The following is a 10,989-nucleotide window of genomic DNA, read 5'->3' as shown; positions in this document are numbered from 1 at the left end:
TACTAATTATGGTCCATTTGCCCTTTTCCCCCTTACAGCACCTTGTTATTGTAAATACTCATTGTACAAAAACTCCTGATATGCTGTTGTTTGACAACCTGAGTGTACCATAATAAAGTTTTAAAGTTTTGAAGACAGCACTAACAAAAGAACGAAAGGTCACGAAGAAAGAAAGAAAGAAAGAAATGTTTTATTTAACGACGCACTCAACACATTTTATTTACGGTCATATGGCGTCAGACATATGGTTAAGGACCACACAGATTTTGAGAGGAAACCCGCTGTCGCCACTACATGGGCTACTCTTTCCGATTAGCAGCAAGGGATCTTTCATTTGCGCTTCCCACAGGTAGGATAGCACAAACCATGGCCATTGTTGAACCAGTTATGGATGACTGGTCGGTGCAAGTGGTTTACACCTACACATTGAGCCTTGCGGAGCACTCACTCAGGGTTTGGAGTCGGTATCTGGATTAAAAATCCCATGCATCGAACCCAGTACCTACCAGCCTGTAGACCGATGGCCTAACCACGACGCCACCAAGGCCGGTAGGTCACGAAGAGGCCATACGACACGATAGGGCGAGACGTAGCCCAGTGGTAAAGCGCTCGATTGATGCGCGATCGGTCTGGGATCGATCCCCGTCTGTGGGCCTATTGGGATATTTCTCGTCCTACCCAGTGCACCACGACTGGTATATGAAAGGCCGTGGTATGTGCTATCCTGTCTGTGGGATGGTGCATATAAAAAATCCCTAATGGTAAAGTGTTGAAAGTTTCCTTACTAAGACTCTATGTCAAAATTACCAAATGTTTTACATCCAATGACCGATGATTAATAAATCAAAACAGAAACTAACCCCCCCCCCCCCCCCCCAAAAAAAAAAAAAAACCAACAAAAAACCCCCAAACAAACAAAAAAAACCTACCGCAGTCTTGATTAATCAATTGAACACACTTTTCAGACTTAAAACACAACACTTTGGCGTTGGAAGAGTGCCCCCCCCCCCCCCCAAACCCCAGAGACGGGTCCAGAGGTTAGACCAGGAGACCCGCCCCTTCCAAACACATTACGAGTTGGTAAATGTCCCCCTTTTCTCTTATGGAATCGTGTCATTCCTAATTTCTCATATGCTGTCGTTTGACAGCCTGGGTGTATCGTAATAACGTAATATCGTTTAAACGTTTTAAAGACCGTAATAAGGAAAGAGCACGAAGACGCCACGAAAGAACACGAAGACGCCACGAAAGAGCACGAAGACCCCACGTGACACATTTGCTCTGTACGGGAATAGCCAATCGTGACAAGACAAACATGACGGTTTCATCGGTTGCTAGGCAGTCGGCTTTGTCGTACGGGGCGCTCGTATCGTGTGACGTCACCTTTTTAAATATCCCCTCTCCACCGCCCCTCCCCCCCCCCCCCCCAACAAAACTCTGGATCCTTCACTGAACACTGAAACTAAGATTAAAGTTTGTTTTGTTTAATGACATTACTAGAACAGATTGATTTATGAATCATCGGCTATTGGAAGGAAGGAAATGTTTTATTTAACGACGAACTCAACATATTTTATTTACGGTTATATGACGTCAGACAAAATATTATGGTTAAAGACCACACAGATATTGAGAGAGGAAACCCGCTGTCGCCACTTCATACTCTTTTCGATTAGCAGCAAGGGATATTTTTATATGCGCCATCCCACAGACAGGAAAGCATAAATCACTACCTTTTATATACCAGTCGCGGCGCACTGGCGGGAAGAAAAAAAAAGAAAAAAAGTAATAATAATAATAATAATAATAATAAAAAAAATAATAAAAAAATAAATAAATATATATATCGATCTTAGGTAAAACTTCGGTTGTCGAATAGCTTTGACCCCCATATAATAACTACAGGTCCTCTCCCAGCATCAGTTACTGTGATTTTCCAACTTACATTTGCCACTCTAGTGTTTAAGACTCGCACCGAAAAACAGTCACTGTTGTCATGATGACCGTATCTCTGCACAAGACGGAGTGAAATGGACGTTTTAACAAAGTCGTGACACATAACATGATATTGTGTATACAGTTCCAAAATACCAAAATGATTTTTATTTTTTTTAATTCGTATATAAATACACCTTACTTCAGGTCGGGTTAATAACAAATAAGAAATTAAGCAAGGAACGTTTATTTGAAAAACAAGAAGGCCATGACAGCACCGATACCTCCCCCGGCGACCGCCATTCCCGTCGTGAGGCCCCCGAGAGCGCCTGAAAGAAGAAGAAAGGAAGGGACTATATTGGTTAGTGTAAAACAAAGAGTGGTACGGCTCGAGGTTGTCAGACTCTTCTTTCAAATTCGCCTGTGAAGAGAGAGTGAGGGAGAGAGAGAGAGAGAGAGAGAGAGAGAGAGAGAGAGAGAGAGAGAGAGAGAGAGAGAGAGAGAGAGAGAGAGAGAGAGAGAGAGAGACAGAAACAGACAAACAGACAGACAAACAGACAGACAGAGAGAGTCAGAGACAGAGAGAGGCACAGAGACACAGACAGACAGACAGAGACAGGCAGAGATTGAGACAGAAGGAGACATAAAGAGACAGATTAGATTGAGACAGTGTGAGAAATAAGTAGATCAATTTAGGGCGGTGCTAACTGTGATCTCACCTGGGGAGTAGATCAATTCAGGGCGGTGCTAACTGTGATCTCACCTGGGGAGTAGATTAAGTCAGGGCGGTGCTAACTGTGATCTCACCTGGGGAGTAGATCAATTCAGGGCAGTGCTAACTGTAATCTCACCTGGGGAGTAGCCAGTCGACTGTTCTAGCTCGCTCTCGTACTGAAATTCCCGGATAGAATTCGGTGTGGCCAGGATGTACTGCGTCTGTATAAATAATTAAAGTAACAATGAACAAAAAAATTTACTCATTATTATTATTATTATTATTATTATTATAGATGATGATACCACCTCTAAATCCACCCTACATCGTACCGTTCTGGATTTGTCATAATATTTCATAGTACCTTATCTAAATCCACCCTACATCATACCGTGCTGTATTTGTCGTAGTCTCTCATGTACCCCCTCTAAATCCACCCTACATCATACCGTGCTGTATTTGTCGTAATCTCTTATGGTACCCCCTCTAAATCCACCCTACATCATACCGTGTTGTATTTGTCGTAGTCTCTCATGGTACCCCCTCTAAATCCACCCTACATCATACCGTGCTGTATTTGTCGTAGTCTCTCATGGTACACCCTCTAAATCCACCCTACTTAATACCGTGCTGTATTTGTCGTAATCTCTCATGATGCACCCTCTAAATCCACCCTACATCATACCGTGCTATATTTGTCGCAATCTCTCATGGTACCCCCTCTAAATCCACCCTACATCATACCGTGCTGTATTTGTCGTAATCTCTTATGGTACCCCCTCTAAATCCACCCTACATCATACCGTGTTGTATTTGTCGTAGTCTCTCATGGTACCCCCTCTAAATCCACCCTACATCATACCGTGCTGTATTTGTCGTAGTCTCTCATGGTACACCCTCTAAATCCACCCTACTTAATACCGTGCTGTATTTGTCGTAATCTCTCATGATGCACCCTCTAAATCCACCCTACATCATACCGTGCTATATTTGTCGCAATCTCTCATGGTACCCCCTCTAAATCCACCCTACATCATACCGTGCTGTATTTGTCGTAGTTTATCATGGTACCCCCTCTAAATCCACCCTTCATCATACCGTGCTGGATTTGTCATAACATCTCATGTTACCCCTCTAAATCCACCCTACATCATACCGTGCTGTATTTGTCGTAATATATCACGGCACCCCCTCTAAATCCACCCTTCATCATACCGTGCTGTATTTGTCGTAGTCTATCATAATGGCGAATTTGTGCAGGTTAACCGTCTGGATGAAAAACGCCGCCGCTAAGTCGAGTTTCGTCTCTGATGTGTTAGTATACACGTCGCCAGATATTGGCGCCCTGTCTAGTAACTCAAACCGAATGTGAACATCTTTTCCATAGACAATCTGTAATTAAAACAAATATAATGGTCATATCTATGGCAACTGTTTTAATAAGTTAAAAAAAAATTCTTGCGCAATTTTATATTTAACGAACGTTTTATTGTTTAATTAATCAAGTGCAATTAAAATGATTAAGATACTTGAAAAGATGGACAACTGAATTTCTGGTGTACAGACACGGCCTTGTGATCCTCCCGAGCACAATAACAAGAAAAAAGTGGTGAGCATCCCCTTCCCCAAACCACCCTCTTCTACGGCACCTGAATTCATTTTATCTATCATGTTAAAAACAGAGACTACTCACCTTTAGTCTCGATATTCTAAGAGGAGAAACGGCACAGAATCCCACCAATGACCGCAAAGCAGAATACTTGAAGAGTTTGTTGTTTCGATCCACTAGATCCTTATATTGACCTAAATAAACAAAATTATTTCATTACGACAGTTATCCACTGCTGTGCATGACGACAGGCCTCGATGGCGCAGTGGTTAAGCCAATCTGATTAAAATTAGCTCCACTGGGTCTACCAGTAATAGTGGAGCTAATTTTAATTAGATTGTGGTTAAGCCATCGGACTACAGGCTGGTAGGTAGGCCTACAGAGTTCGCAGCCCGATACCGGCTCCAACCCAGAGCGAGTTCTTGAGGGCTCAATGGGTAGGTGTAAGGCCACTACACGCTCTTCTCTCTAACTAACCCACGGTCCTGGACAGACAGCCCAGATAGCTGAGGTGTGTGCCAAGGACAGCGTGCTTAAACCTTAATTGGATATAAATACGAAAATAAATTGAAATGAAACGTGTATGACGGAAAAGAAGAGTCTAAAATTATTTATCTTGGAAAGTCTGGTGTAACAAAGGTTGTGGTATGTACTATCCTGTCTATGGGATGATGCATATAAAAAATCACTTGCTGCTAATCGAAAAGAGTAGCCCATGAAATGGCAACAGCGGGTTTCCTCTCTCAATATCATTCATTCGTTCTCATCTATCACCCTCTGCCTACCAATCTTATTATCTTAATATAAAAAAGAAACTGTGTGGTCCTCAACCATATGTCCGACGCCATATAACCGTAAATAAAATGTTCTGAGTGCGTCGTTTATTGAAACATTTCTTTCCTTCTTTTTTATCTTGGAAAGAAAAACAGAAAGAAATGTTTTATTTATCAACGCACTTAACACATTTTTATATAAGGATCTATGACGTAATTATTTTTATGATTATTAACCACAGAAAATAAATTGTGGGCTTTTCGTAGAATTCTCTTTTCGAATATCAACAAGAGTCATGTTATAATAACATGATATTACAAACCACAGCCTTTGCTTCGTCAGTTGTGGAGCACTGGTTGGATACTTGTCTAGTGTGCATGCTGGCATTTGAGCGTGTTTGTATTATGACAATGTTTATTCATTGTCGTGCATAATTACGTAAACATTTTAGTCTATAAGAATATTAAATACCCCCCCCCCCAAAACCCCCCCCCCCCCAAAAAAAAAACCCAACCCCAAAACAACAACAACAAAAAACCCACCAAAAATCACAATATCTACCCATCAATGTGCATGGCAACAGAATGGAGTTGTTTCGCAGACTACGGTCCAGATAGACTACAATTCAATGCCATGATATTCTACAGCTGAACGTCGAAAGGACGTCAGGCAAAGTCGTGATTGCTTTCATGATCCACTATCAGGAGGACTGCCACTCCCCAGGAGATACGTAACAAGATGTTCCATTCCTCTTGCACCGACCGTAGGAGGACCGCCAATCCCCTAGGAGGTATTGCATCAGACATCTTTTAATGAGTGATGCGCCATATCGTGAAATGGCCTCTGAGTGTCCACCATGAACGCTGTGAAGGCTCTCAGGAGTCCCTGGACGTTATAGCCCTGATCAAACAACTTCTCTACAAGAACGATATGGCGGTCTTTAAACTCGGCATGTGATAATGAGCATGCCCTGTCTCACAAGATGCGAAATATAGACACCAAAAACCGAAGCAGAAAGAATATGTTACTATACAGCTTTGTACGAAGGATAACGTCATTCTGAATGTTTATATCAAAGTTTAAATCAAAACAAAAAGGAATCTGGCTAAAACTTTTGACTCAACTTTCCGCCATATTGGTGCTCTTATATCGTCCACAAACAGCAGGATAACAGATGAATTTCCACTGATTTACCCCAAAGAGTTAAAAATAAAATAAAAATCTGAAGGTATTAAATCAGTTTAATACCTCGATCTATGTATATAGATTCAATGAGACACTGGCCTCCAAACAAAGCTGTATGACAAACGGATTAATGTCTAGGTTCCCATTAGGGGTGCAACGATACGGTCAAAACCGTATTGCGATATATTGCGATATAAGAAACTGTATTGCAATATGTATTGCAATACAGTTGATATTATTTAAATTTAATATTTATGGGATTGAGTTTTTTTTTTAATGAAAACAGAAGGCATAACGTTTTAATGATCTTTATTAGTTTCAGTTGTCAGGCTAAATGTTTTAGGTCATATTTTTATTTTTTAACACAATACTAGTCTACTAGAACACTGGTGTGACGGTGTCAAACTATTTATAAATTGTCACATTCGGAAATCCTTACTATCGGACTTTTCCGTTGCTGCTCGCTTGACACGGAAATGTACGTATTGAGTCGCAATATTTCAGCAGATCGACTGAAACAGAGCCGAGGTATTTTGAACGATCGACCGAAGTATTCCGAGTTCAGTGAAAAACAGCGAAGTGTGATTCTCATTTGTTGGTTTATTTCTTTGAAGATGATAGCCGTAGTCGTATTCCAACGTAAATGAACAATGAATGATAATGTGTAAGTAACAAAACATTTATTTGTAATTATCGTTAACTGGTTATTATCATTGGACTTTTAACACGTTTTGTTTAGAAGTTAGAACCAAGTATAACCGACCTATCACTTCGTATGCCAATAAGTAAGCCGACTACTCTTGACGTGATTGTTACATTTCCTGTCATCACCAATTAATAAAACGATGTGTTTTTTGTTTGTTTGTTTGTTTGCCTATTTCAAGACAAATAAGATAAGGACAAAAAATAGCGTATAAAAATCGCGATACGCAAAACTGTACCGCGGTTCGTATCGAGCTGATCAATTATCGCGGTATACCGGTACACCGGTTTATCGTTGCAGCACTAGTTCCCATAGTAAATTTTCCTTTGATACGTATTTCCTAACCCAAGCAGTAGTTAAGCAGCACCACATTTTATTTTCACAAGTGGAGGTAACAAACCTGGACCAGTGAAGTCGACTTTTCTCCCCTCCACGGGTGTTTTAACTAACCTGAAAAGGTAAAGTCAACTTTCTTCTGCTCCCAAGTTTTTAACTAACCTAGACTAGTAAAGTCAAACTTGATTTCGCTCTCAAGATCTTTTAACTAACTTGTACTGAAGTCCAAACCTTTTCTGTTCTAGGGCGTTTTAACTAACCTGAATTGTGAAGTCAAACTTTTTTCTGTTCGCAGGCGTTTTAACTGACCTAGAATAGTACAGTAAAATTTTCTTCTCTTCTGAGTATTTTAACTAACCTTGAATAGTGAAGTCAAACTTTCTCCTGTTTCCGGTCTGATAACATGGACTGAAGTTTTAACTAACCTGGAATGGTGAAGTCAAACTTTCTCCTGTTCCCGGTCTGATAACATGGACTGAAGTTTTAACTAACCTGGAATGGTGAAGTCAAACTTTCTCCTGTTTCCGGTCTGATAACATGGACTGAAGTTTTAAATAACCTGGAATGGTGAAGTCAAACTTTCTCCTGTTTCCGATCTGATAACATGGATTGGAGTTTTAACTAACCTGGAATGGTGAAGTCAAACTTTCTCCTGTTTCCGGTCTGATAACATGGACTGAAGTTTTAACTAACCTGGAATGGTGAAGTCAAACTTTCTCCTGTTCCCGGTCTGATAACATGGACTGAAGTTTTAACTAACCTGGAATGGTGAAGTCAAACTTTCTCCTGTTTCCGGTCTGATAACATGGACTGAAGTTTTAACTAACCTGGAATGGTGAAGTCAAACGTTTTCCTGTTTCCGGTCTGATAACATGGACTGAAGTTTTAACTAACCTGGAATGGTGAAGTCAAACTTTCTCCTGTTTCCGGTCTGATAACATGGACTGATATCGAAGCTGACAATGTCAGGACGAGCCTGAACAAAGTTGTAGATGTTATAGCTGAAATCAATCGGCCTCTAAACAAACGAAACATAATAATATAACTTAGATTTTAACACGAGACGAGTTTAATAACGAAACAGAGTTTAAAGCAAACAAACGCTAATAGTAAAGATACTAATTATCAGAATAACTGAGCAACCTCTCTCCACAGACACACACAGACACATGGACACACCCACACACATACATACATACATACACACACAACTACATACAGACACACATACACACAGAGAGACACAGACAGACTCACTCATACATACACACATACCTGCGCGAACACACACACAGACACCCGCACACACATACACAGACAGACACACACATACAGACACACACACGCAGGTACATACACATGCATACACACAGACACACACATACACACACATACATACACATACACACATACACAAATACACACTCACACACATACACCCACCCATACACACACACATACACAGACATACACACATATATATGCACACAAACACACATACACACACATATATATATTTGCATTTGTATATATATATATATATATATATATATATATATATATATATATATATATATATATATATATATATATATATATATATACATACATACATACATACACACACACACACAAACACAAACACTCACACGCACACACACACAGACAGACACACACACAGACACACACAGACACACATACACACGCACACACACATACACATGCACATGTACACACACACACACATACACATACATACGCACGCACACACACATACATACACACACACACACATATACACACATACCAACACACACACACACACACACACACACACACACACACACACACACACACACCAGAAAGCAACAAACAAAACAAAACAAAACAAAAAGCAACAACAACAATAAAAACCCCAGTAAAGAACAAACGAGAAAGTGACAATAAAAACCCCAGTGAAATAAACGAGAAAGTTACAATGAAACAAACAGTAAAATAAACGAGAAAATGACAATGAAACAAACAGTAAAATAAACGAGAAAGTGACAATGAAACAAACAGTGAAATAAACGAGAAAGTGACAATGAAACAAACAGTGAAATATACGAGAAAGTGACAATGAAACAAACAGTAAAATAAACGAGAAAATGACAATGAAACAAACAGTGAAATAAACAAAAGAGAAAACAATGAATACGCTTGAATCAACAGATTTACATAAATGGTATATTGCAATTATACATGTATTAATAATCACTTTATTGCACCTCAATAACTTTTATTATTTTTTTGTTGCTATTATTATTTTTTTTAAATTGGTTACGTTTTCCTGCTTTCTGTTTATCTATCCTTTTAGGCTATATACAAAATTCACTACTCAAATAATAAATTAAATAAATTTAAAAAAAATTAATAATAATAATAAAAATTAATAATAATAATAATAATAATAAAAAAAAACATAAAAAAAAACAAAAACATAAATACATAAATAAAATAAAATAAAATAAATACATCAATAAAATAAATAAATAAATAAATCGTTATACACGCAGTCAAGTTAGGAAGGAAGGAACTTCTTAACTAACTAACCAAATAGATGAAACTAAAGTCTGTTGTTATCTTAAGAATTTCTCCTTCAAGCCAGTGGTATGTGCTATCCTGTGGAATGGTGCATATAAAAGAGCCTTTACTGCTAACTGAAAAAAAATGTAGCGGGTTTCCTCTCTAAGACTACATGTGAAGAATGAATAAATCACTGTGCTCGTTTAACAAAACACACTTTGTTTGTCTTACGGTCAGAGACTGATTTACTGATTTGATTTTGATTTACAGAAACTGTTTTGTTTAATGTTTTTCACCCAATAAATCATTGTCAAAGAGTTTAGCTATGTAACGTGCGAGGCCGTCTCCACGGTGATGTGACTACTGCTAACACCCGCCTCTCATTCTTACCGATGTCACAGATAGAGTGAGCATTTGAGGCGTTCCTCCATTGAACTCCGCCATCCTGTCCTGTGACGCCTTCCAGTCAACCTGTAGTGTTAAATATAAGATTTAGACCACTTTCCAGTCAAACGGTGGCGTTAAATACTTCATTTGGATCACTTCTCAGTCAAACTGTAGTGTTAAATGCATTGTTTAGACCACTTTCTAATCAAACTGTAATGTTAAATATATTATTTTGACCACTTTCCAGTCAACCTGTAGTGTTAAATACATAATTTAGACAACTTTCCAGTCAAACTGTAGTGTCAAATATTTCATTTAGACCACTTTCCAGTCAGCCTGTAGTGTTAAATACATCATTTAGATCAGTTTTCAGTCAACATGTAGTGTCAAATATATAATTTAGACCACTTTCCAGTCAAACTGTAGTGTTAAATACACCATTCAGACCACTTTACAGTCAACCTGTAGTGTTAAATACATCATTTAGACTACGTTCCAGTCAAACTGTAGCGTTACATGCATTGTTTAGACCATTTTCCAGTCAACCTGTAATGTTAAATACATCATTTAGACTACGTTCCAATCAAACTGTAGCGTTAAATGCATTGTTTAGATCACTTTCCAGTCAACCTGTAGTGTGAAATACATTATTTAGACCACATTCCAGTCAAACAGTATTGCTATATACATTATTTAGACCACTTTCCAGTCAACCTGTAGTGTGAAATACATTATATAGACCACATTCCAGTCAAACTGTAGTGTTAAATACATTATTTA

General features: G+C 38.8%; 1 protein-coding gene across 1 annotated transcript; it reads right to left on the bottom strand.

Annotated features, from left to right (window-relative positions):
• Positions 1-2,166: 2,166 nt before the first annotated feature.
• On the bottom strand, positions 2,167-10,288 carry LOC121366626. Its single transcript, XM_041490999.1, has 6 exons — positions 10,213-10,288; positions 8,152-8,275; positions 4,344-4,453; positions 3,866-4,042; positions 2,787-2,871; positions 2,167-2,264 (listed from the first exon to the last, which is right to left on the bottom strand). Exons 1-6 carry the CDS (start codon positions 10,264-10,266, stop codon positions 2,182-2,184), a joined length of 633 nt encoding a protein of 210 aa, XP_041346933.1. The 5' UTR covers positions 10,267-10,288; the 3' UTR covers positions 2,167-2,181.
• Between the last annotated feature and the right edge of the window lie 701 nt (positions 10,289-10,989).

Source organism: Gigantopelta aegis, unplaced genomic scaffold, assembly GCF_016097555.1.
Source record: "Gigantopelta aegis isolate Gae_Host unplaced genomic scaffold, Gae_host_genome ctg6406_pilon_pilon:::debris, whole genome shotgun sequence".
Classification (NCBI taxonomy): domain Eukaryota; kingdom Metazoa; phylum Mollusca; class Gastropoda; order Neomphalida; family Peltospiridae; genus Gigantopelta; species Gigantopelta aegis.
Note: the sequence above shows the minus strand (reverse complement) of the source record. Positions and strands in the feature narration are given on the sequence as shown.